This window comes from Rhincodon typus, chromosome 4 (assembly GCF_021869965.1).
Source record: "Rhincodon typus isolate 14 chromosome 4, sRhiTyp1.1, whole genome shotgun sequence".
NCBI classification, from domain to species: Eukaryota; Metazoa; Chordata; class Chondrichthyes; order Orectolobiformes; family Rhincodontidae; genus Rhincodon; species Rhincodon typus.
In genome coordinates, this window is record NC_063335.1 from 107064885 (window position 1) to 107092561 (window position 27677).

The following is a 27677-nucleotide window of genomic DNA, read 5'->3' on the forward strand; positions in this document are numbered from 1 at the left end:
GCCCTCTGCACTGCCCTCTGGTCTGTGCCCTCTGCATTGCCCTCTGGTCTGTGCTGTCTGCACTACCCTCTGGTCTGGGCCCTCTGCACTGCCCTCTGGTCTGGGCCCTCTGCACTGCCCTCTGGACTCTGCCCTCTGCACTGCCCTCTGCACTGCCCTCTGGTCTGGGCCCTCGACACTGCCCTCTGGACTGTGCTCTCTGCACTGCCCTCTGGATTGTGCTTTCTGCACTGCCCTCTGGTCTGTGCTCTCTACACTGCCCTCTGGACTGTGCCCTCTGCACTGCCCTCTGGACTGTGCTCTCTGCACTGCCCTCTGGACTGTGCCCTCTGGACTGTGTGAAGATGCAATGGGCCTTCCCCTGAAGAGCCAGCTGAAGTTCCTCGCCACCTTTTCAGCAAGTGAGCAAGATACCCTTCAGAATGGGAAGATTCGTCTGCTCCATTAATTTGACACATCGTTTTACAGGGGCAAAGAGAAACATTTCCACAACGATGACAATGTTTCTTACTCTGTTGAGGAGACAGTTTTCTTTTAATAATTAGCTCAGGAGTCCCCGAGAACGCATCAGTAATTTTAATGGTTCATTCAGTCAAAGTGAGAATCTCCCCTGCCAACAAACTCCATTTCTTTGTTCATTTCCGAGTTGGTAAATTGTGGATTCAAACGTTACCCCAAGACACGGCTGTATTTTCTGAAAGACCAGGAGCCCAGTTGAAGAACTTGTCCAGCCTGACAAACCCAAACATCCCCATGTACTATGAGTAGTAAATATGACACAAAAGGTGTAGGATAGAGTTGAGCCAGCCACCCCTCGGGCACAAATCAAACATGGCTGGCTCAACTCTATCCCACATCTTTTATGTCATATTTACTACCCATAGTACATGGGGCTGCCATGGGCCAACGTGGGTCGGTTATAAGGGCAGCCTCAGTTATCTGGGACTTCATTCTCATTGTGTTGCTAAATATTAGTCCCCCTCAGCTTTACCAATCACTCACTCTCCCCAACTCCCCATGCTTTGTCTGCCATTCATATGAGCCCCTGCCAACATGTGTCCCCTAAGCATTGCCCAGTGGCCCTCATACCTCCAATTTACCCAAACCCTATCTCCCCTCAAAGCAACCCATGCTTTCCACTCAAACCCCCTCTACACCTCCCTAATTATTCTTCAATCTGCGTATGTAAACCTATGCCTCCCCTCCCATTCATCCCTATGTCCTTTATAGCTTCAATGGAACCAGGTGCCAACTCATGCCAACCCACCACACTTTCTATGTCAATTCACGCATATCCACCAGGAATGGACCTCTGAAACTATGTTGAGATAAAATAAAATAAGCTTCTCTGTTCACTATGTTTGAAAATTCATTCGTGAAAGCCTTCTCAATACATTTAACAATGTGCAAGTACTTAATCCCTGAGAAAATAAATAATTCTATTTATAGTCCCACTTCAAAGTCAATTACTCCTTTCACAATCTCTTGGAATTGTCAATCAGACTGTGAACCTACATCCACAGCCCCACCCTCCACTCTGTGATAGTGATAGGCTATGGAAAACATCAAGCATTAATAATTCTATAATGATAGCACTTATTTCACTGGTACTGAAGACACCGGAATATTATTGGGCTCGAATTCCAGAAGCCAGGACTAATGCTTCACTGACATGGATTCCAATCCACACCACCAGCTATAAAATGCAAATTTAATTCAGTAATAAACTCTGAAATAAAATTGTAGTGTTAGTAATAACGATCACAAAATTATTTGGAATGTCATAAAAACCCATTTTGTTCACCACATCCTTTACAGAAGAAAATCTGTTGTTCATGCTTGGTCTGGCCTACATGTGACTCCAAACCAACAACAATGTTGTTAACTCTTAATTGCCCTCTGAAATGGTTGAGCAAGACATTCAGTTGCGGGTAACTCATCACCACCTGATCAAGGGTAGTGGAATGTGCAAGAAATGCAGGCCTTGGCAGCAACGCTAACACCCAATGAATGAATTTAGAAAAGGTCAGAAGTCACACGACACCAGGTTATAGTCCAACAGGTTTTTTGGAAAACACAAGCTTTCAGAGCACGGCTCTTTCATCAGGGACAAAGGGACAGCGCTTCGTAAGCTTGTGATTTTAAATAAACCTGTTGAACTATAACCTAGTGTCATGTGACTTCTGGCCTTCTCCATCCCACTCCAACACCAGCACCTCCACATCATGAATTTAGAAAAGTGAAATTTTAATATTTGCAAAATGCTTGTGATATTGTGATTGTACAAAAGTTATTTGTTTCTTTTCTTTAGCCTTTCACTGTTTGAGTTGCCTCTTGAACTAAGTGACTTGCTAGACTAGAGCCATTTCACAGAGCAATAGAGAAACGATTGCGTATCTGTTGGTCAGGAATTACCTGCTGGATCATCCATGTCAACCAATAATCATGGCAGATTTCCTTCCTTCCCATTAATGGAACATTAGTGACCCAATGGGTTTTACAACAATTGATGATAGTTTCCTTTGGCACTATTCCTGAGACTAGTTTTCAGTCCCAGAATTTATTTATCTAAGTTTAAATTCCACTAGCTGCCTTGGTGGGATTTGAACATATGACCCCAGAACACATAGTCTAGATTATTAGTCTAGTGGCAGTACCACTATGTCATTGTCTTCCTTGTACTTAGCTATATACTTCATAAATGCAAACTTTCATAAATTCCAGTATAAGAGCTTTACTCCTCCACTCATCCCAACAGATAAGCTCTGTGCCTTTAAGGTTCTTTTATTAATTTTCTGCTAACTCATTGTGAGCTATGTGTTATGAAGATGGGAAGCCCTCTATTCCTTGCCTATGAGTTGCTATTTGCAGTTCAGAGGGTGGATAGGTTTGGTTGAGTCTTACTGTTTAAATGATCACGGCTAAATCTGACCTTGAGCTGTATCTTCAACAAAGCTCCAAACCTTCTTGTGACTGTTACCAAGGCTACACAGAATGGAGTGATTTACAGTCAGTATAGCACTGTATTAAATGACAATGAAATGCCTTTAGTTGATTTAGGCTTTTGGATTGGATTTTTGAGACAAAAGAATGACACTTAAAGAAAGGGGAAATCATGTACTTTGCAAAACCAGGATTACTGTAGGTTTTCATGTTATAACTGCTCCATAGTTACAGTAGTGAAGCATTTGTACGTCTGTGTAAGAGAGGGGAATGTGTCCTCATTATCCTACTCCCAATTGTCGTGATTCTGCTGGGAAGGTGTTAGGGTTGGGACGGGGTCAGAGCTTGAATACAATAATCTCTGATTAAAAAGCCTTCATCCCTTACAAAAGGGTCACATAGAGCTTTAAATTATCCACGAAATGGAGGCCCAGCAAAAGTCAGCACCTTCACAAGAAAAATGATGTAAAATTGAGAGCACTGAAAACTGAGAAAATGGGGATATAAAAATCCATGACTCACCTTACAAGTAGCTAACTACTTGTGAAACAGTGCACCATAGTCACATTTAAGGAGGAGCTCGACAAAGGAATAGCAGAATATGCTGGTAGGTCTCAGTAAGGCTGAGAATTGACTTAAATGTGTTCAGGCGCGAGTGTAGGCTAATTGGGCCAAATGACCTATCCCCACGCAGCAGTTTCAATGTGATTCCTCGTATTTTACAGGCCAGAGAAAACCGAAGGATTCTGATAGCTCTGAAGTCTGTTTTGGAGGAGTTTGGTGCTGAGCTTGGTGATGAGGAGAAACATCGCAATCAGCTACAGCAGCAGTATGCTAATGAGAAAGCTGCTTGGGAAATGGAATACGCCGAGCAAAAGTGTCAACTTGCCCAGGTAACTGGCAACATTTTACCTTGTTCGTATTGTAAACAGTGGAATGACAAACTCCAGAACTGGATTAAGATAAAGGCTCAAGGACACAGCTCTCATTCCTCAATTTAGCTTCAACCACTTGCTATCTTCCCTGGAGAAATAACATACAACAGAATATTGTCCATCAGCCATAGCTTTAAAAGAGTCACTATAAACCATTACTGAGTATAGCATGAAGTTTCTCTGGAGCAGGTAACATTATTGCAGTACGGAAGCACTGTAAACCATGAGGGGGAACAGGAAATAAGTTCAGAAGGTCATTGACAAGTTGGTAGTTTGGGTGAAATAACACCACAGAGGCCGGTATCCCATCACCAAGTCACCCTTCAGTGATATGTAGACAGTCCTTGACACTGATCCAGCTCCCTCAGAGCCAGCAATCAGAGTAAACAGAACCCCTGCCACTCCTGTTTATATCTCTCAGCCAGGGCTCCCTGATTGGACCAGATTAACATCCCCAATCAGGGAACCTATATTCTATAAGGTCCACCTGGCTGACCTTGTTATAATCACTACAGTGGGCAGATAGATGACAGATTAAGTTCACTGCGGAGAACTGTGAGGTGAATTGTTTTGGATAAAAAGCATGGAGAGACAATATGGAAACTACAGTAAAGGATGTGTAGCAGCAGGGGGCCCTTGGGGTAAATATGCATTCGTCATCAGAAGTGGACAGAGCAGTGAATAAAGCAGACCATACCTTATTAATAGAGCCATTAGGTACAAGAGCAAAGGGGTTGAGCTGAACTTGTACAAGACTCCAGTCAGACTTATTGTGTTCAGTTCTGAGCAGCACACGTCAGGAAGGATGTGAGTGCATCAGAGTGAGTGCAGACGGGATTGAGAAGACTGGTTCCGGGGATGAGAAATTTCATCAGCTCAGAGAAGTTGGCACTATTTTCCCTGAAAAAGAGAGAGCTAAGAGGAGGTTTGAAAAGTTTTCAAAATGATGAGAGTAGATAGGGAGATACTATTTATAAAAAAATTGAGAATGGGGGACCACAGATTTAAAATAATTTGCAGTAGGAGCAAATAGGATGCTTTTAGGGCAGCAAATAGTTACGGTAAGGAACACACTGCCTGGAAATGTGGTGGAGGCAGGTTTAATTGAAGAATTCAGGAGGGAATGGAAACAATGTGCAGGATTACAGGGGAAGGCTTGAGAATGACACTTAGTTACAATGCTCATTTAGAGAGCCATCATAGAAATGAGAGACTGAATGGCCTCATTCTGCACGTTGACAAACCTGTGACTCTGAGTGTGATAGTGGCCTTATGTCAAGGATACATATGCTCGTTCTTCATTCACTTCCTTTCTTCCCTGCACTGTCGAAACTCTGCTTGGCTGAATGCCAGCAGCTCTCAGGATCATTGCCATTTGTTGTGAGTGATCATGGGCAATGAGAGAGAAGTATCACTGGGTGGAAATCAGACTGGGGTGGTGGTGGGGGAGGGCAGGGAAAGACAGGCCAATCTGCGTTGAGCAGCTTGTAGGGAACTCAGTGTGAGCCAGCACCACCCACCCAGATATCAGGCTGCAGTTAGAAGTCATCCACTAGATGGTCACCAAAGCCCAGCTGTGAATTTTATCGGAGGGCTGAGCTGGGGATTTTCTCCACCCACTGATGGTAGTCAGGAGCAGGGTTAGAAATCGCCAGCAAAGAGAAGGTTCAGAAATGTATTCGAAGTTTTGATGTGAGCTGAGAGGAAGAGGATTACTCCTTTGGGTCCCACAAGAGCACCCCAGGCCTTCCTTGACTTTGGTTTGTGACCACGTCCCCTGACTGTGTCAGTCAGGACGATGGTGATTGATGTGCTAATAGAACCAAGCCAACACTGGTCCCAGAGGGAGCCAATACCATTCCCAGAGGGAGCTGATACCATTCCCAAAGGGGACCAATAACAGTCCCAGAGGGAGCTGATACCATTCCCAGAGGGAGCTGATACCATTCCCAGAGGGAGCCGATACCATTCCCGGAGGGTGCTGATGCTAGTACCAGAAGGGTTGATAGCTGAGCAGAAGGTGTTAGAACTGCCTCCGGAGCGGCTAACACTGCTCCCAGAGAGACCGAAACTGCTCCTAGAGGAGCTGTTGCCCTGAGAGGGGCTAATACCATCCCCAGAGGTATCATACTGTCCCCATAGAGGCTGATATTGCTTCCAGACGGGGTGATATCAGTCCCAGAGGGTTCAATACTGCTCCTAGAGGCTATATTGTTCCCACAGAGGCATCCTGGTGGGTTGCCTGCCCACTAGACCCATACCCAGTGAAGAGTTAAAGCACTCCCGTGGGTGTTAGTAAACTGTGTGACCGGATGGAACAGTGTAGCTGTCTTCAGTACTGTTGCTCACCGTCCACATCTTCTGCGCTGTAACAGTTCTCCGACTCTGAATTCTTGACATTAAAATTGAGCAAATGATTCGGTATTTACATTGATCAGTTTTCAATATCTGAAAGTTACGTTTTTGGCAGTTTGAAGAGAGGATCGGGAAGCAGTCCACCAGCAAAGGTTCTGTCGATCCCAAGGAAGTGTTCAAGCAGGAGAGGGATGAGCACCGGAAACTATTGGCCGACAGTCACAGTCAGCTGATGGATCTCCACTGGCAACTCCAAAACTCGGAAAAGAACTGGAAGCACGAGAAGGTGGAGCTGCTGGACAGGTTTGACCGGGAGCGACGAGAGTGGGAATGGCAGATGAAGGAGTTGCAGAGCAAACTGGAGCAGGTGGGCAAATAGAAAGTCTCTCAGGGAAAAGGGGATCGCATTGTACCATAAAGTCGGTAGTTGCAGCTCATTGTTTCCTGATGGGTACAATGAAAACCTGCCAACTGCTGAAGGTTCGCTTTATAGAGTCATACAACACAGAAACAGACCCTTTGGTCCAAGTCGTCCATGCTGACCACGTTTCCCAAACTAAACTAGTCCCATTTGCCTGCGTTTGGCCCATATACCTCTAAACCTTGCTATTCATGTATCTGTCCAAATCTCATTGCTACCCACAGCAGAATACTCCATGTTTGTGCAGAGTGGACATGTAGCCCAATAGGTGTAACTTGCAATGCATGTTTTCTTAAAACAATGGCCCAGATCTATCAGTCTCCAGAAAGTCAGAGATTGTCTGTAACCTGGTACATACGCTAAGGGACCTCTAGGAACACCCACCGCACTGACCATACAGTAATCGTCCGTGACATTTAAACTTTCAACGGACTGTCACCTGGCACTTAGAACCCTGCAAACAATTCAACCACTGAGTTAGAGTTAGAGACTTTGGAGAGTCCTGATTCACCTACCATAATAGTTAGGTTAAGCAGCAAATATTAGAGGAGTATAAACCTGCTCTAAATCCTGGTTAACAATGAAACTGACCTCTCACATTCACACCAATCACCCCACAATCCCTAACTCTGACACCCCCCCTACAAACACCTGAGCTGAGTCTCCCGAAAACCCATTTGCTACACCCCTATCTCCAACAAATGCAACCACTGGCCCCTCCCTTCCTGCCTGGTAGCTGGCCAACTTCCCATCCGAAACCCCCACCTCCAGGCACCCAACACCAGGATGTGATGGCATTGTGGGATTTTCACTGGACCAGTAATCCAGAGCGATGGCTAATGACACCTGGTCTGGCCTACATGTGACTCTAGGCACGCAGTAATGTGGTTAACTCTCCACTGCACTCTGAAATGGATCAGCAAGCCATTCAGTTTTATCAAACCTCTTAAAAAAAGTTTCAAAGGAATTAAACTGGATGGATCACCTGGCATTGCACTAAGCACTGAAAACAAGGATCGCAGAAACAGCCCTGTCGACACTGCAAAGTCCTCTTTACTAACATCTGGGAGCTCGTACCAAAATCGGGAGAGGTGTCTCACACACTAGTCAAACAGCCTGACATAGTCACACTCACACAATCATATCTGACAGGCAACGTTTCAGACACCACCATCACCATCCCTGGATATCTCCTGTCCCACTGGCAGGACAAACGCAGCAGAGGTGGCTACCCAGCAGTGGTATACAGTCGGGAGGGTGTTGCTCTGAGAGTACTCAACATTGATGCCGGACCTCATGAAGTATCATGGCTTCAGGTTAAACATGGGCAAGGAAACCTCCTGCTGATTGTCCCTCAGCTGATGAATCAGTATTCCTCAATGTTGAACAACACTTGGAGGAAGCACTGAGGATGGCAGGGGCGTAAGGTGTACTCTGGGTGGGGGATTTCAATGTCCACCATCAGAAGTGGCTCAGCAGCAGTGCTACTGATCGAGCTGGTCAGGCCCTAAGGGACATAGCTGTTAGACTGGGTGTGCAGCAGGTGGTGAGGGAAAATGCTACTTGACTTCATCCTCACAAATCTGCCCATCGAAATTGCTTTTCGACAGTATCAATTAGAGTGACCACTGCACCGTCTTTATGAAGGTCATATCCCATCATCATATTGAGATTATTTTACATCGTATTGTGTAGCATTCTCACCGTGCTAGATGCAACAGACTTTGAACAGATCTAGCAACTCAAAACTGACATCTATGAGATGCTGTGGACCATCAACAGCAGTGGAACTGTACTCCAGCATAATCTGCAACCTCATGGCATATCCCCCAGTCAACCATTACCATCAGCCCTTGTTCAATGGAGAATGCAGGAGGGCATGCCAGGAGCAGCACCAAGCATACTTAAAAATGAGGTGCCAACCCGGTGAAGCCCCCAAACTGGATGACTTGTCTCCAAACTTGCATAAGCAGCAAGTGATAGACAGATTAAAAACAAAATCCTGTGGATGCTGGAAATCTGAAATATAGACAGAGAATGGTGGAGAAACACAATAGGTCCATTGGCACCTGTGAAAAGGGGAACTGAGTTAGTGTTTCAAATCCGATATGACTCCACTTTGGAACAGTGATAGGTAGATGTCATCACAACCTTCTCAAGGACAGCTTGAAATGAGCAGCAAAATGACCTTAAGTAACCAATAAATTGGGAGCCAATGGCAAGCCAGATCATCTAACTATTTAAAATGCATTGATGGCCTTTGCTATTTGATCAGGTGAACACAGTTAAAACTGAAGTCAACAGGAAACAGAGTCTCAGCAGCCCAATCAATATTATTTGACTACCTGGACAACACAGTGTTGAGCTGGAGGACCACAGCATGCCAGGCAGCATCAGAGGAGCAGGAAAGTTGATGTTTTCTTCTTCAGAAACAAAGGAAGGATCCCAACCTGAAACGTCAGCTTTTCTGCTCCTCTGATGCTGCCTGGCCTGCTGTGTTCCTCCAGCTCCACACTGTTGTCTCGACTCCAGCATCGGCAGTTCTTGCTATCTTTCTTATTTGACTCCCTGCTCTGTTTGCAAAACAGTTAAAACCATTTCAATGCCATGTGCTGAATTCCTCTTCACCTTGGTTTAATTCTGGAACAAAGAGAGAGTGCAGAACCAGGACCCGACAATTCTTCACGCAGTCAAGAACTGTAATTGAACATTAGTCCCGAGGTAGCAGAGTTGGGAGTGGCCTGGAGACAGAGACAGAGGAACAACAGATGGAAGGTGATAGCAGAGCCAAGCATGAGATAAAAGCTACCAGGAAACCAGATGGTTTGCTGAGTCGTTTGCTGATGGAGTACAGGCAGTCTGACAGTGCTCTCACACCTGCTTTCACTTGGAAATACAGATCCATCGCAAGCAGCTTACAGGATATTCAGAGCAACCTTCCACTGAAATGTCAATGTTCAGGCGCCTTGGAATTGCAGGCCTCATCAATTTAAACTATCAAAAACCTGAACATCTTCATCAAGATTTAAACAAAAGCAGACTGATAAAACAAACAGAATGACACAGCTTTAATCTAACCGAAGATCTCGTGCCTTTGATCCCTGATTAATGATGAACACGTTGGCTCAATTTGCAACATGTAGAATGTGAAATGGCTGATTCGTCTCCGAAACAGAGAACGCTCAAACTGCGCAGTTGATGGAAGTCATTGAGTCATAGAACTCCTCCAGTGTGGAAGCAGGCCATTTGGCCCATTGAGTCCACATCGACCCTCCAAAGAGCATCTCACCCAGACCCACACTCTACCCTATCCCTGTGACCCTGTATTCCCCATGGCTCATCCACCTAGCCTGTACAGCATTGGACTATGGGAAAAAATCCATGCAGACACGGGGGGACATGAAAACTCCACTCAGTGCCCAAGGGTGGAATCAAACCCAGCTCCATGGCGGTGTGAAGTAGCAGTGCTAATCACTGAGCCACCGTGCCACCCATTGAAATGTTAACTTAACTTCTCTCTTTCAGAAACACAGAAGATACTGAAGAAACTCAGTAGGTTGTTCAGTTCTAAAGAAGGGTCACTGGACTTGAAACGTTGACTCTGTTTCACTCTCCACAGATGCTGCCAGAACCTGCTGAGTTTCTCCAGCAATTTCTGTTTCTGTGTGTTTCAGACTTCGAGCATTTTACACTTCCTTGCTTTATTCTCCCTTTCAGAGGCTGACTGCTAACTTGTTAGACCTTTACAGATTTTCTGCATCCACGTTTTTATTTTGCAATTGACATTTGATTCAGCTCTCAATCTAGTGACTGGTGGCTAATGGCTTAGAGTGGGAGCGTGCTGATACAGGGGCATGTTCAGTCTGTTAGACAGTTAGGAAGATGAGAGATGGCACTTCTCAGAAGCTCAGCCTTGCACTCAAATCTGGTTGGAACTACCAGTCCGAGATTTATTCCTCATTTAATGAAGTATTAGATGGAAACCTCTAGGAGCACAAGATCCTGCAGTTAGAAATCGAATTTAAATGAAATGTTTTGGTGCGTAAGTAATACAATAGTCAATATTTTGGTGTCTAGTATCTGAGCTTGTAATGTATAGAAAGGAATCATAGTGTAATCATGTTCAAACAGCTTCCTGTACAGTTAGATTTAAGGTTTAAAGAATGTTTGACAGGGATCAGTACGGTGCCTGTCCCTGTTTGATAATAAAATTTAAAAAATTTTTTCGACCATGACCTCCTTGTTTATTGTGCAGAACCACTGACAGCTGGGAGATTTGTGTTTGGAGAAAGCCAATTATTTTTAATTGCAGGGATTATATTTTGACAATGGGGGAGGCAAGGGATTGTTTTGAGAATAAGAAAACCACTATTGTAGGATAAAGATTAAAGGGAGCTTCCTCCATGGAAAAACTGACAATTTACGAAGCTCCTTAAACTCTGAATACTTCAGTCAGCGAGTGTGTCATAGCATAGCTGTTTGGCACAGTGAGTAACCTCGCCGGAAGTGAATAGGATTGGCCATTGAATAGGGCCTTCTGTGTTTAACTGTGAATCCTGTGTCATGAAGCATGTTCTTAGCAGCTGGGAGCCGTTCAGAGCAACATAATGGTGCCACTGTCTGGGGTATTCAAGTCTTTGGAGATTTTAAAGGCTGTCGGTTTTCTGTGAAGGCAGCTTGCTTTAGTTGATGCCTCAAAACTTCGACAGGAGCTGGGCACTCTCATACTTTACAAATACTGCTTAAAATTTTCCCACCGGCCCATTGCTGCATATGGAACAAATGCTATTGTGACCGATTATATCATTAACACATTGGTTGTAGTGATCTCCGTGTTTTGCACAGTATTGCCACCACATTGTGCTGTGTGTCTAATGCAGCATTGCAAAGTTGTCAATAGCAGTTCCACAAACAGATTGAATCATCCATTTTTCACGACTGTCCGCTCTTGTTTTTTGATCCGTCAAGGAAGAGACATTGATTCAGAAACACAAAGAAGCATGTGGCTTCCTCGGAGCAAAAAGGAGAGTGGTAAACACATCGTTGTGCTGATCTCTGCATAGGAATTCACTTCACAATCCTGTCTCCCTCACAGTCTCACAGTGACTGAGACATGTGCTGCCTAAGTAAGATTTTCAAGATGGAGAGGACGGTAGTAATGATGATCTGAAGTTGTTGTATGGGGAAGAAAATACTAATATAATATAAGCAGATTTATTTCAACCTTTTATTATTTTCCACATCTCATTTGGTCCTTTCCTTTTGCCAGTCTAAAGCTTAAAGAATGATTACACATTCTAGCAGTAATGCAACCTGAATATATAAAGAACTCTGTCATCATTTCCAGAATTTAAACCACATTTCCAACACTGGAAGTAAAATTGGCAGGAGTTTTACTAGACACAACTGTGCCTGAGTGAAACCTGTGGGAAGGAGAAGCTAAATGTTCCTTGGTTTCAAAAAAGGAAGACTTGCATTTATGTAGCACCAGTTGTGACCACCAGATGTGTCATGCACTTTACATCCATTGAAGTACTCTTTGAAGTATAGTCACTGTTGAAATGTAGGAAGTGCAACAGCCAGTTTGCAAACAGCAAACTCCTGCCAATGTCCAATCTCTTCTATGAAGTAGTGCCAACCAACCAACTAACCAAGCAAGCAGGCCTAGTGCCTATTCCAAAAGATGGCACCTCCAACAAACAGTGCAGCTTTTCCTCAGTGCTGCATTGAAAGGGCTAGCAAAGTTTTCACTGTCTTCTCTCCCAAGCTATAAATTTGCCGTTTAAAGTCAGGCCAATATGATGTGAGGCAAGCTCAATGGGCCAGCTGGCCTTTGCTTTTAATTTTGTATTTGATTTGTAGAATGTTTCTTTCAAGATATATGCACAGCTTTAATTTTCATCATGAACATTGACAAAAGAGCAAAGTTGGTGGAAGGTCATTATCAAGTATCTAATTACAAGCTTCAGAAAATACAACTGGCCTGCATCTTTCACTGAGAATAAAACAGCCGGTCACCCTGAGACTGCTTTAATAGACAGGCCATCTAGTGTAGCTTAGTATAAACATAGAACATAGAACAGTACAGGCCCTTCGGTCCACGATGTTGTGCTGAACTTTTACACTAATCCTAATGTCTATCTAACCTCCACCCCTACCTTATACTATCATCCATATGTCTATCTAATAGTCGCTTAAATGCTCCTAATGAGGCCGACTCCACTACCCTCTCCGGCAATGCATTCCACGCCCTGACCATTCCCTGAGTAAAGAACCTACCTCTGACGTCTCCCCTATATCTACCTCCACTCACTTTAAAACTATGCCCCCTCGTAATAGTTACCTCCACCCTAAGAAAAAGTTTCTGGCTGTCTACTCTATCTATACCTCTGAACCAAGGCCATCTACTTTTACAGTTTTAATTGGCGTCATTATTTGCATTCATAAGGCCACTCTGAATGTTTGGCTGCATTTCAAGACTTGCAGAACTCCTATCTCAGCAGGGGATTGTGTGAAAGTTTGACAGTTTTAAGAGATTATTAACTGATTAAGTATTGATGTGGCTTATGGGAATTTTTAAGTATAAAAGAATGGTGTTATAATAAGGTCCAGTATTTCAGCTTAGTCTGTGGCTTGTAATATGGGGAGGCTTTAATTTACTGCTGTTCCAAAGGCATTTATTTTTAATCTACAAAGCAAACATCAGGCCCTGCCCCATGATCGCACATCTTCCTCTGACCCTCATCTGGTTTTGGCAGAGCTTGGCAATCCTATATTGAGCTTTTGCGGCAAAGAATGTTCACCAAGCAGTGAGGTAGCGAGCACTCTAACACTTTTCCAGCCTGTGTGTGCTGGGCTTCAGTGAATTATGTTTGTGCATCGGCTCCAATGCTGTTGCCCTGGAACAGAGCAACCAGATACCAGAGGTCAGTGCGTGGATACCAACCTCGTGATCATCCTAACCACTGTGCTGCTGGGCCAAAGGTGATGCTGTGATTCATATGTGGACCATTACAACATAATTCCACAGCTCTCAACAGCTACTTCGATTTTATTTTCAGCTCTTAAAGCCTGTTAGAAACTAGCCTTCTTGTGTTCCTAATGCAGCTTCAGACCAAACCCTGGAAAGGACAAGGCCACTGTGCTGACCAACATGAGCCAGTGCTGGAGTCCTTCGGACTATGTCCAGCTTGAGAGAGAGCATTCAGAGTTGTCACTCACCAGGCCACAGGCCTTTCTTGGCATCAGAGAAACAGCAATGTAGAGAACATGCTGCATCCTTTGCTCTGAAGGAAGGTAACAGCTTGCACACTCCTCCATGTTTGTTCCTGATGCCTCGTCACTTGATTCATTAAGTGATGCCGAGGTCCCTCAGCCTTGCAGCTTGGAAAACAAAAAGAAAACATTTGCAATCTGCCTTGTTGCAAACTACGACATCAACCAGTAAGAATCTGCTGTCAACACAACAGAAATATATCTGCATGTGGCTATACTAACTGAGACATCATTTCTTTCACAGGGATTTTATATCATTTACAGGCACCTCCTGGTAAATTTCATTCAATACCATTGTAATTTGAGCTGTGCAGTGATATATTGGTTAAATGATGTACTATTGATTTATCAGCTGCATCTGACTTGTGTAAGTGCCTGCTCCTTCCTGACAACATGAACTGAGCATCCCACAAGTTCTGGAAAGTATGACCGTGCTTTCAAATTGTATTCCTTACAACTTCAAAGATGCTTCACTATGTGCACTAGGTAGATCAAAGAGGTCAACCCATTTTTTATGAATAGCAGTCCAACCATAATGTTGCGTGAATTCAAAACAGCCAATGCAAAACTGACTTTTTAATCATTTTAAAGCATTTTTTGTGTTAATAGAGAGTCATCAGAATAATGTGCTCTGCTTTTATGTGAAATGTCTCCAGCATTCAGGCAGCAGTGAACAAAGCTTTGTTTGTATCTTTTAAGTGTTCAAAGAGAGAGAGAGAGACAGAGAGATCCCCACTGCCAGAGCACAGTGCTAAATGATAAGACTACTGTCAGATGAGACACCTACCTGGGAACAGTGAGGCTTCTTATCCAGCATCTTGTTTCTGTTTTGAGGAAAAAGTTGCAATTTTTTGCTTCAAAAGAATATGAATTATTTTTTACCCAAAGGAGGGAATGAGAACTTTATATACATTGGACCACACAAGGCTATCTTCCCTGCAGCACCCGCTCCTCAATTCTAATGCGCTGAAGTAAATCACATTAATAATGTGAAGCAGGGGTTCTGCTGAGGAGAAAAATTAATCAGAATAATGGTGCCTCACTGTGAGGAGGGTAAAATGGGACCCATTTTCATAAAACTTCTGGAGGAGAAATTTGTTTACATTGGGAAGGTTTATAGGGCACAAAATGATGATACAACTTTCTGAGTGTGACCTATTTATCGCCGAGAATTGCCTGATCCCATGACATGACAGCTGAATGCTCAAGGTGCCTCCAGACATTCAGCCCCTTAAGTGTATTCATCAGGGGCCTAATGGCAGCTTCAGGACCTCGGTCCTCAATCTGACTAAAAAAAACTCCGTATACCTCCCTGAGTTTACCTCAGTGGCCAAGCCAGTGTCCTCGAGTAGACACTGGAGGCGACTGGTAAAGTCGAAGACTCTCCTTTTCTCATTGAATTCAGTCTGGTGCATTTCTGCTCTACCTGGCTTTACAGCAGTGCTACAGTGGGCAGCATTCACACACTACCATCTGCCACCCCTCGCCTTCTCGGATTGGCCTATCATCCATCCCAGTCTCTAAGCTAGCCATTCCGCAAAGATAGCAAGCAATTGAGAGGCACAGTTTCACAAGAATGAGCCTTGGGCCTTCCATTCAGGCACTGATTTCCCAGAGATTCTTGTAGCTCTGTTCAGAAACAGTTTGTCCGATTTCTGTAGTTAGTGGTCATTGTATTCCTGATACTTTTGCCATTTTAACTGCTATTTTCTCAAGAATATTTACTCCAAACCCTACAAAAATCTATCTAGGCCTCCTTGTAAACTCACAACAACTGGCTATTGTTGCATTAACTAATGACAGAGTGGAAATGGTAAGATGAAGTACTTTGCTGCTGCAAGCTGTCATTGGTGTAGTGTAGGCACAGAATAGTAAAACCCTTTAGAAATGTGTGTCGCTTTCAGACAAAAGGAACTGAGTTTTCCTTGATCTGAAGTAGCAAAGAACTGAGATGTGGAGCTGCATTTTAATCAGGGTCTGGACTAGAATCTGTCATTGTGCAGTCTGTGAGTGTTTACTGCATTGAGATGTGGTACCTCAGTCTCAGCTGCCCTACCACTCAAGGAAGAGATAAAGGGATTCTCCTTCCTGAGGAAGTTATTGTTATTTAGCTCAACTTTCAACACTTTGCTTCCATTTTAGCTCGCAGTATCAAGATTTATTTCCATTTCAGACATGTTGTTGTGCCTTCATATCATGTGCAGTTTGTCTTGTTTGATCAATACACCCATGCAGAATAGCAAGGATACGTTTTTTTTTTAATTCAAATCTTTGCCCTTTGTCAATGCCAAGGTTTGGAACCAGGTTTTCAGTAAATTTGTCACTCTGAGGATGACAGTGTAGGCAGTTTGGGCTGGTAAGTGGTAAGGCACATTGGTGCCACGTAAGTGTCAAGCAATAGTCATCTGCAACAAGAGAGACCATAACTACTGTCCCTTGACATCGAAAGGCATTAACATGGCTGAATCATCCACTATCAACGTCCTGGGGAATACCATTAACTAGAAGCTGAACTAGTCCAACTGTGTAAATACTGTACCTCAAGAGCAGATCAGTAGATAGGAATTCTGTGGCAAATAGCTCACCTCCTGATTTCCCCAGAGCCTTGTCCACCATCTCCAAGATACAAGTCAGGAGTGTGATGGAATTGTCTGCCTGGATGAGTGTACCTCCAACAACATTCAAGAAACCTAACATTATCCAGGGCAAAGCAGCCTGCTCGACTGGCCCCTCATCCCCCACCTTTTAAAATTCACTGCCCCTGACAAACAGGTGGCAGCAGTGAGCACCAACAATGAGATACACTCACCAAGGCTTCTTGGGTAGCACCATTCAAACCTGCAAGCTGTTGTAGTCTGGAAGGACAAGTGCGGTAGGTACATGGGAGCATCGCCGAGGGGTCCCCTCCAAGCTACACTATCCTGACTTGGAACTGTCTCATGGTTCCTTCAGGGTCTCTGGGTCAGAGTCCTAGGGAATCCTTCCTAAAAGCACTGTGTGGGTGCCCCTACACACCCAGGGACTGCAGCAGCTCAAGTAGGCAGTTCACCACCACCTTCTCTAGGGTAATTAATGATGGTCCAGCCAGCAACAACAAGCTAAAAACAAGTCAAATGTTCCCTTTGACTGTGTTTTAACTTTTAAAAACTCAAATGGTCCCTTAAAACCTATCTCGTTGATTGAGTTTTAGGTCATATGCCTTTCACCCACTTTATCCTCTTTAGTCCTGACATCCAACTTGGCTCATTTAGATCATCCAGGTTATTTCATGACATTTGTTTATGGTACCACTTGCGAAGCAAGCAATACAGTTTTCAAACTGTTTTCCTTAGCACTAATTATGTCATCAAAGTAATAAGTTGAATTGTTCCCAATAATAAATTAAAGATACTTTTCAGCTGATCTGATTATAGTGTTTAATAACATGTGATTGAGCAGTTGATAATATTGTAGTTAAAGGCATGCACGATGATGCTGCAGAGATAGTAGGAACTGCAGATGCTGGAGAATCTGAGATAACAAGGTGTAGAGCTGGATGAACACAGCAGGCCAAGCAGCATCAGAGGAGCAGGAAGGCTGACGTTTCGGGCCTAGAAGGGTCTGAAGAAGGGTCAAGGCCCGAAACGCCATGATGATTCTGCGTTCCTTTGTTTTTCAATGAGCTTGAATGATCAGCTGTACAAAGGAACCCGCTGAGCTGTTTCATAAGCAGAAGAACATTTAGAAAGTCATCGCCACTTGCTTATACCCTTTGACACGTTGCTATTGTGGTGGGCTGCAACTTCTCTGGAATGCAGCTAGTGTAACAATAGGGTGTACTAGTGCAAATGTCAACATGCTGTCACTCACTTACATGCAATGTTCTTCCTTCTCAGGCTCTGAGTGAAATTTGTGAGAACGAAGAGACAGCAGAATTCCAAGAGAAAGAAACTCGGAAAGTGAATCTTCAGAGGTACGAGACTGGATTCTATTGAGTAATGATTGGTTAGTGCTTGCAGGCTCTCTGAACAATGTTTAACCTTTACTGTGTGCACAGCTCATCTTAGTGCCTCTGGACTATGGCTGGAAAATACACTCACTCTGAGTCCCACAGGAAAGTACATATGCATGGGCATCAGGTGAAAATAGCTGTCATACTCCATTTGATAAATAAAACACAACACTTAACTGGGGCCAGTATTATTTGTCTACCATTCTATCAAATCGGGCAATATTGTGATTCAGAGCAGTAAAATAATGCGTGATAATAATAATGGCACATGCCATTGATATCTGTCCCATTTCCATTTTGATGTTCAGCCACTGTGAGTAGCAAGACAAAACAAAACGGGTAGTGCCTTTCCTGACCAAAGGATGTTCCAAAGTGCTATACAGCCAATAATTCAATTGAAATGTAGTCACTGTTGCAGTGTAAGATGTGTTGCACTTTGAGACTCCAGTCGGTGACTGAGCAACCTATGCCCATTAGAACTCTATACACAACAATCTAATCAGTGGAACTTGAGAGGATAACTGGAGACTGTTCCCAAACTGTTGTATGGATTTTATCGAAACTTGCAAGAAGCATAAATGCACTTCCTGACTCCTCAAAAATCTTCTCACTTGGTACTTGAGACCCCAATGAACCGCATTTCCCCCTGTGCACAATCTCCTGACCCTCTACTTTACACAGAAATGGCCACCACTGTGCTGCTGAGCATTTGTTCAATTTACAGTCCCCTCCCATCCCATTGGACACCATGGTGGCTCAATGGTTAGCACTGTGCCTCACAGCATCCCAGGGATCTGGGTTCAAATCCAGCCTCAGGCAACTGTCTGTGTGGAGTTTGCACATTCTCCCCGTGTCTGCACAGGTTTCCTCCCACAGTCCAAACATGTGCATGTAATTGCTCATAGTGTCCAGGCCTGTGTAGGCTAAGTGGGTTAGTCATGGGAAATGCAGTGTTACAGTGATAAGGTCGGGGAATGGGTCAGGGGGAAGTGCTGTTTGGAGGGTTGGTGTGGACTTGATGGGCCAAATGGCCACACTGTAGGGATTCTCTGATTTCCCCATCAGCAAGCTGGGCAGTAGCACTGGAAATTCCACTTGTGTGAAGCCTGAAAACAATAGCTACCATTTTCCAGAGAGGCTGTATGGCTTTTCGACTCAGTTATGAGTAACAGTTACATGGAGACACTCTGGTAGGTTGTCATGAATCAGTTCCTTCCTGAAGAGAGGGGAAATGTTTAGAGTAAAAGGAAAAGACTTGACAGACTAATTGGTAATTTCCTGCCCACCAATATTGAATGTTTGTAAGGGAAAATAAATTTAACACTTTGAATGTATTTTTGGTGTTATCTTACTACTTTGACAGCAGCTAGGACAGAAGACGACTCTTCCATCTCATGGTGTGGTGGAGGTGTGGGTTCCTGTCATCCATCATTGTGATTATACTGGTCAGATGGTATTTAAAATTGAAAATAGATTTATATGCTGAATATATTTCTGATTTGAATCCCAAAAGGTGAATTGCAAGCAAAAATGCATCTACCAAATCACTTCAGTCATTGTTAAATTAAATGCATTAATTTTAGGGCAAATCAGAAAACAAAATGTTGCTTTTTGGGATTATTCAAATCTGCCTGAAATTGTTTTCAATGACAACTAAATTGCCTAACTCACCCCTCCCCAGGACCCTCAGTTTTCAATTGGTAAATGTTTAGCCCAATATAGACCCATGGTTGATTACTAAAACATTGTGACTTGGTCAGTGACATAGTCCAGAGATGCTGGAATCTGAGTTTTGATTAGAATAAATAAACAAAAACATGAGTTATCCCTCTCTTTGCGCTGATTCCAATAAAAATGTACGAGGATGTCGGATAAGAACATGACTGATGCACTGTTCTCTGGAGAAGAGAAGGAGGAAAGATTCTTGGCAGTGTGGAGGAGCAGAGGGATCTTGGGGTTCATGTTCATAGTTCCCTGAGAGCTGCCACCCAGGTAGATAGAGTTGTTAAAAGGCGTATGGTGTGTTAGCTTTCATTAATAGAGGGATTAAGTTCAAGAGCCGTGAAGTTATGCTCCAGCTATACAAAAGCCTGGTTCTGGAGTATTGTGTCCAGTTCTGGTCACCTCCTTACAGGAAAGATGTGGAAGCGTTAGAAAAGGTGCAGAGGAGATTTACCAAGATGTTGCCTGGAATGGAGGGAGGGTCTTACGAGGAAAGGTTGAGAGAGCTAGGGCTTTTCTCTTTAGAACGACAAAGGATGAGAGGTGGCTTGATAGAGGTGTACAAAATGATCAGAGGTATAGATAGAGTAGACAGCCAGAGACTTTTTCCGAGGGTGGAGGTAGCTTTTACGAGGGGACATATTTTTTAAAGTGAAAGGAGGTAGATATCAGGGAGACGTCAGAGGTATGTTCTTTACTCAGAGTGGTCGGGGCGTGGAATGCATTGCCAGAGAGGGTAGTGGAGTCGGCCTCATTAGGGACATTTAAGCGGCTATTAGATAGGCATATGGATGATAGTATAAGGTAGCGGTGGAGGTTAGATAGACCTTAGGTTTAGAGTAAAAGTTCGGCACAGCATCGTGGGCCGAAGGGCCTGTACTGTGCTGTACTGTTCTATGTTCTATGTTCTATTAAGGATAATGTGATAGAGATGTTAAGGTTATGAAATGGCTCACAAGAGTAGTTGGAGAGAAGATGCTTCGACTTGTAGAGTCGAGACTGAGACCCTTAGTTATCAGTAAATCAGATTGGGAATTCGGGACCCAAGTAGTGATAAAAACATGCAGCTTGTTACCACAAGGATTTGTTGAGGCAAAGAGTGTGAATCCATTTTGGGGAAACTAGATAAGCACAGGAGAGAGAGAAAGGAATAGAAGGATATACCAATAAGATTTGAAGAAGGAAAGTGAGGAGAGGCTTATTTGGAACATGAACATTGGAGCCAAATTGCTAGTATCTGTGCCATTCATTCCAAGTACATCTGTGTAACAGTCACCATAAAAGGTCGTACATAAAGGCTGAGGTTTGTCTGGTTCTGAAGAGATAGCAGCAGCCACAGACCAGTGACCCAACACGAATCAGTACACAATTAGAGTACAGATTCTCAAACCATATCGGGTCAGTTGGAATCACTCTCCTGGATGCATTTCCTGGATTTGTGACCCACACCAGGAATTACTTTTTCGGTCACTAATGCACATCCCTGATTGCACTTGGCTGTGGGCCTGGAGTCACATTGAGGCCAGTCCAGGTAACGATGGGGGATTTGCTTCCCTAAAGGATCTTACTGAACCAGATTGGTTTTTAACAACAATCATAGAATTTTAATTCAAGATTTGTATTGAATTCAAATTTCACCATCTGCCATGGTGGGATTTCAACCTCTGGCCCGTGAATATTAGTCTGTGTTTCTAGACTACTGGTCTAATGATGTTACTGCCAAGCCACAGCCTGCTTCTTGAGCACATTGTCAAGTCTAATGCACTGGTGCAGCAATCCTGCACTGCTAGAGGTGTCATCCTTTGGTTGAGACTCTAAAATGAGATCCTGACTATCTTTTTCCATTGTCTCAGGTGGACAGTAAAGATCGTGTCACAATATTCCCATTTCATCCAGTGCCAGCAAAATGATAGGGATTAATAATTGTTTCTTCTCACTGTTGCTTGTGATTGCTGCTTATTCAGAAGCATAGCTGATGGTATCTACATAGGAACAGTAACAAGGCTCCAAGAAATGCATCGAAGAAATTGTGTGACGTGGCACTAGCACTGGATAAGTTATTGTTTGATCGTGCAGTTTCATTTTTTCATTCTTGAGGCAAAAACTAAAAATCTTCCTGTTTTATTCAAAGGGCAAAGTCAGTTTCCTCCATGTCAGAGTTCCAGCGTTTGATGGACAGTTCCCCTTTCCTCCCTGGTGGTCCTCAGGTACAGATAGGCCTCGCTAAGGACGAGGCCACCCCACCACTGTCTCCAGATGACCTGAAGTACATTGAAGAGTTCAACAGAAAAAACTGGGGGTACACCAACAGGGATAATCCAACAGAAGCCTGGATAGAAAAGACTGAAAGTGACAAAATAGTTAGCAGCTTACCCTCGGAGCCTTTCCAAACTGCTTCATGGTACCTCACAACAAGCACCACAATGACAACGAACACCACGAGCAGCCAAGATTACACTCAAAAGCAGCTTCAATGGAGTAGCATGAACCCAGATAAATTAGGAGTGAGACTTTATCACAGCCCCCCTCTGATCCGTAGGTTTGATGGGTCAGCACACCCTAATAAGGATGGGACGAAAGTAGTTGACTCAGATTATGCATTTGCTAAGATCAAGGCAAATGGAAATGTCATTGAGCCAAAAGCAGGACCACCGGATATATTTGGAAGATGGCCGTGTGACATTGGCAAGCACCACAAAGACCTGCTGGAGGGTGGGCTGCATCCGATGGAGCACCCAATCTGTAGCACTGTTGGCTTCGCTTCATCACTGCATGACCTGAAAATATCCGGCAACATGAGTGATGACATGAAGGAGGTTGCTCATTCGGTCATCAGCCGAATACGTTCTAACTCAATTGAGCCCCAGTTCAAAGACATTGCGTGTCAGACTAATGACGAAACAAGTACAGGAACACAGACCACCCGCACCATCAGTGTAGGTCTGCAGACGGACTGTCTAAGGGGCATCAGCAGCAGCCCACATAAGTGTCTGACACCAAAGGGAGGCTCAACTCCAGTGTCATCGCCCTCGCGGAGTTTGCGAAGCAAACAAGTGGCTCCTGGAGTTGAGAAAATGCAGGCAAAATTTGAACGCACATGCTGCTCCCCAAAATATGGCTCACCAAAGCTGCAAAGAAAGATTTCAACAAAATCTGATCAGCCAAAAGATCGGATTTTACCCAACAACCCACAGAAGGGATTTAATGAATCAGCTTGGGCAAGGTCAACGACCACCCGAGACAGTCCAGTCCACACTACCATTAATGATGGCCTTTCAAGTTTGTTCAATATTATAGATCACACACCTATAGTTTGTGATACGTCACAGAGATTGTCCAGGTCCGTCAGCAGGCCTAAGGCCCCAGAGCCCAGGTCAAATTATGTCCTGGTTCAGGAGTTTTTGAAGAGTGTCAATGGCAGATCACCAAGCCCTGTCTGTGTGGCCATAGAATCAGAGGTGGAAGGAGATGGTGAGGATCTCATTGCTAAGCAGGGAGTGCCCCTTTCTCCAGGATATACACTTGCTGACAGCCCTGCCAGGATCTTAAACAAACAACTCGTTGAGCAGGCTCTTAATGAGGAACAAAATCAAGCTAAGAACAATCAGAAACCTGCCAATGATGATACAAAGGCAGATGATGCAGATGGATCGTCCCCTGGTTCCCTTGAGGTAATTCTGTTTCCTTACTTTGTCTGAGCTCTTACAGAGAATTTTAATAATTTCAAAAATATCTCTGTGCACTCTACAAAATTTCTGTGGCTGAATTCAAAGCTGTTGCAGGTCAAGGGACAACAGTTCAAGTTTGCGCCAAGAGTTTTGTATTTTAGTCCTTTACGGTTGATTAGATCCTGACACCTGTTAGAGATAGGTGTCTGGTTTACTGAGTTGTACGCTAAGGGGTGAGGTGAAATGGATGTGACACTGGCTACTTAGCAAACCCATTTTTGCTTGGTGGCGGGGAACAAACATTCCAATTCTGACCTGAGTTTAAGTAAGTTTTGGATTTGACATGGGGCTTAAAACATTGTCAAATGCCAAATAAGGTAAGCAGTTTTAACACTTTGTGTCCATCTACAAGTCTTTGTTCAAACCAAACTGTTGCATTAACAGTGAAAACAAACTGAATCCTTTCTGGTCACCATTTCAATGGATTTGATGACTCTGGGACAAGTCTGGGACATTGTTTGCTTTGTTATGTGGTCACAGGTTAATGGCAAATATATTTGGCTCTCCTTAATAACAGTGAGGAGCATGAGAATGGGAACACCCAACAAAGCTGACTGGATAGTGATCAGGACTTCAATGATTTCCTTTCCATGACCTAAGAGACACTAACCCTCAATGTAGCACTGTCTAGACTGAGATCATTTGCCCTCTACACAGATCAATAATTGGACACAAGATTCCCAATCCACAGGGTTCAGCACATTATGCCAGAAAGCACTGAGCTATCAGAGAGCCTCGGAAAACAAATGTTAACTTTATTTTCATTATATAATTTTGTAAAGCCTTTTGACTTGCAGTCATCAGAACACTCTCTCAGTAATACCAAAGTAAAGGGAAATAACATTTTATATGCCTAAGAAAAAAGTGCTCATTGGTTGGCGAGTAGGCAATGCCATTGGAGAATGCACAGAATAGGATCAGTCTATTAATGCATATGGCTGGCTGTGCACATTAGAATCAATTTAGAGTTGTCCTTGCATGTATTGGAAGCTACAGGGTCCTGGTCATTGCAGACAGAAAGAACACGTACACACACTGAAGCATACACAGAGAACATAGTTCTAGAGAAGAGGAATGCCAAACTCGAACCGTTAACTGTATTTCTGTTTCCGCAGACCTGCTGAGTTACCCCAGCATTTTCTGTCTTAGTATCCACAGTACTTTGCTTGCTTGTACATGCACTGCACTTGTTTCAACTCAACAAAATGGTGACAATCAATAGTTCATTCCTCAGGACAATGCCTTGACAAATCTGTGTCAACCTGCCTATTTAATTTTAAACAAAGCTTGGCAGTTAACTGCTGGTGATCACCAACTGGTGCAATCTCCATTGTAATGCTTCTACCAATCAGAGTCCACCTGCCAACCAATCAACACTCTTTTTCTCACTTTGTATTAAAAGTTTCCCTTTACAGCGGTGTTTCTTGTGAATGTCCCGATGAGCGCAAGATGAAAAGCTTCAGTGAAACATGCCCTTTTCATAGATACTCAGATTCTGTACTGCCAAACAGCAATGTATTTTATTCTCAAATTTCTTGGGAAGCAGTGGCAGTTGGAGCAAATGAGCACAGGAAGTGGCTGCAAGCATGAAGGAACAAGGTAGAAAATCTGGCATTTATCGGCAGGAATCCACATTAACTGCAGAGTGACCCTTGTTCCTGAGATTTCATCACATTTCTAGAAGGAATAAGTCAATTGAAAATGAATCTTTTTGCCCACTGTCAAGAAATATTTTGACGTTCTGATGATGCTTTTGACTTATACTGAACACCCAGCATTAAAAGAGAAAAACAAATGGTCCACTTGTAAAAAAGGAAACTTTAAAAATTTGTGTTTTTAAGATTTTGAAGGGAAATAAGAACAACTTTTTCCACTGGGGTGAGGATTCTCATGTGAAACCAGGGGTAGGACCTTTAGTAAAGCAAATCAAAGAAAACATTGAACAAAAGTTGATGGAAGTGTAGAATGTTCTCTCGCAGAAAGGCAATCAGTGCTATCTCAGTTAATGATTTTAAATTTCAATGTGCAATTGCTAGATGATTAGCTCACTAAGGACTATGGAATTAAGGCAGGTAAATGGAATCAGGAACCGATCAGCCATGCTGTTATTGAAGAACAGGAAAAGCTCAAAACTGAATGGCAAACCTCCATTCTATGAGACTAAAAGCTGATTTGCAGTTCAGAGGTTACGCTGCCACTCATTTTGAAAAACTCTGAAACTAGCCCAGCAGTGTAAGTGCCAATAATGTACCTTTATGGCTATGGAGTTATGTCTGTTGTAACACCTCAGGCTGATGTTTTTTGGTATAGCTCGTGGATCTCTTGAGAGAATATAGAGTTATTAGTGTAATCATTACATAGCCATCCTTGATTGTGATTACCACAATCGTGTCTGAAAGGACTGAATTTTGGATCATTGAAGCAGTTGGGGGTCTGGGATCAGTATCTAGCATCCACAAGTGAGCCTGCTGTCTAACTCAGTTCACTGTTTCTGTAGGAGAAGGAGTAGTCATGGACAGCCAATAAGCTTCAGCCCACACTTCCTTACAATTATAGCATTGATTTTAACTCTAAAACTACAGTACCAGAGCGTTTACAGTATGGTATATGTTATAGTAGTATGTATGTTACATATGTTCCCAAAATATATATGAAGAATACCAACACTTACCATTTCTCGGATCTGGAATGCAGTGCCTAAGAGTGCGGTGGAGGAGTGAGGCAGCTATGACTGTGACTTTCATAGGAGAATTGGTGAAGTAACTAAAGAGAAAAGAAAAGGCCACGGCGAAAAAACAAGGGAATGAAAAGCAAAATGTAGTTCTTCCAGAGAGCCAGTATGACCTATTGGGCTGAATAGCCTCCGTTCAATTCTTTATTATTATGATGTTGGTCCTCAAAATCTTTCCATAATAATTGATGCCAATTGGTATGTTACGTTTTATTAGTGTTAATATAGCTATTTCCTATAATGCTTTCACATTCTGGTGGGTGCTGAATGCTGGAAAATCCAGTTGAAGCTGCTGCCTGGACTATGGTTATTCCTGACTGGAAATCATGTTCCAGCCCAATCCTGACAGAAATTTGACCCTCAGATTCACCCGTAATTGACTCCCATCTGTTTGGTCTGTCAGAGAGAGGAGTGATAAACTCTATGGGTGGATGTTTCCATTCTCTACCCTCAAGCAGATCAGATTACCCAAAGGCCATTGATTTCAAAGTGCTAAGAAACTCCACCCTCCCATTTGAAGAATATCAAAGCTGCTAGGGATTTGTTTTGGGTTCGAGTGGAGAAGCAATTGTTAAAAGCTTTTTTTAAAAAATAGAAATCATCATCAGAAGGTCATTGTAGCTCTTACCTTGTAGCAGCTTCATAAAGTGATCTGAACCCACAGACCCAGGTCATTAGGGTTAGCCTCATTGGTCTGTTTGGACAAGGATTCCAGTAAAAGGAAAGAAGGTGAGATAGAGGTTGTCACTGCAAATGAATTGTATTGTAAAGTACAGGAGGGGCTTCCACATGTGGGATAGTCAGTTATAAATCCAGTGCAGAATTCAAAACTCTTTACACAGCAAGTGATTAGAATTTGGAGCTAACTCCTTGCCAAGAGAAGTAGTAAATGTGAATCAAATAGATACAGAAAGCAAGATTATTACTTGAGGAAGGTATAATTACATGGATATGATGCTGAGGAAGGGGACAAAGGACACCTGTGTAGGTAATTAACACCAGCAAGGACCTATTGTGCCAGATGGCTCTTTTTTTGTTCTAAAAGCTCAGTAAAAGATGCCAATGTACTCTTCAGTGCCAAACCTCAGACTTGCCATCTCCACTGCTGACTGCTGTGTCCCTTTTTTTGTGGTGTCAGTCGTGATCCCTTCCATTGGAATCAGGGCCCTTCTTGTTTGCTGGTTGTCTCCTTCCTTTTATCGGCCAACTTCTGCAAGAAGAAGGGAATTGTGTTCAGATGTGCCTCGTGCAGGTTGTTTCAACATGAGGGAGCCAGTTTACTATTGTGGGTACGGTAACAGGTAAAAGTATACACACGAGGGCCATGTCTGAGACAGCGACAAGTTTCCCACTGATCACTCTCTGGACTGGAACATCTTAAACTAATGGCTCTTTATCAAACAATGGAGACAAGGGAAATCTTTAAAGTGATTTATCTTACTTCATTTATATGTGCGTAAATTGTTATCAAATTCATATTTTACAGCAGTTTCTTTTTTATTGATTTATAATCTTCGGGTATATAATGTATAGTTTATACTACTTGCAGCAAGATTGATACTTTTGTATGAATTCA

General features: G+C 43.3%; 1 protein-coding gene across 1 annotated transcript in view; it reads left to right on the forward strand.

Annotated features, from left to right (window-relative positions):
• Positions 1–23340, forward strand: part of LOC109914334 (microtubule cross-linking factor 1) — a 162378-nt gene extending 139038 nt beyond the window's left edge. Inside the window, exons 10-13 of the mRNA XM_048596189.1 lie at positions 3669–3836; positions 6349–6600; positions 17805–17881; positions 21774–23340. Coding sequence (XP_048452146.1) covers positions 3669–3836; positions 6349–6600; positions 17805–17881; positions 21774–23340 — 2064 coding nt within the window. The remainder of the gene's footprint in view (positions 1–3668; positions 3837–6348; positions 6601–17804; positions 17882–21773) is intronic.
• Positions 23341–27677: the final 4337 nt, after the last annotated feature.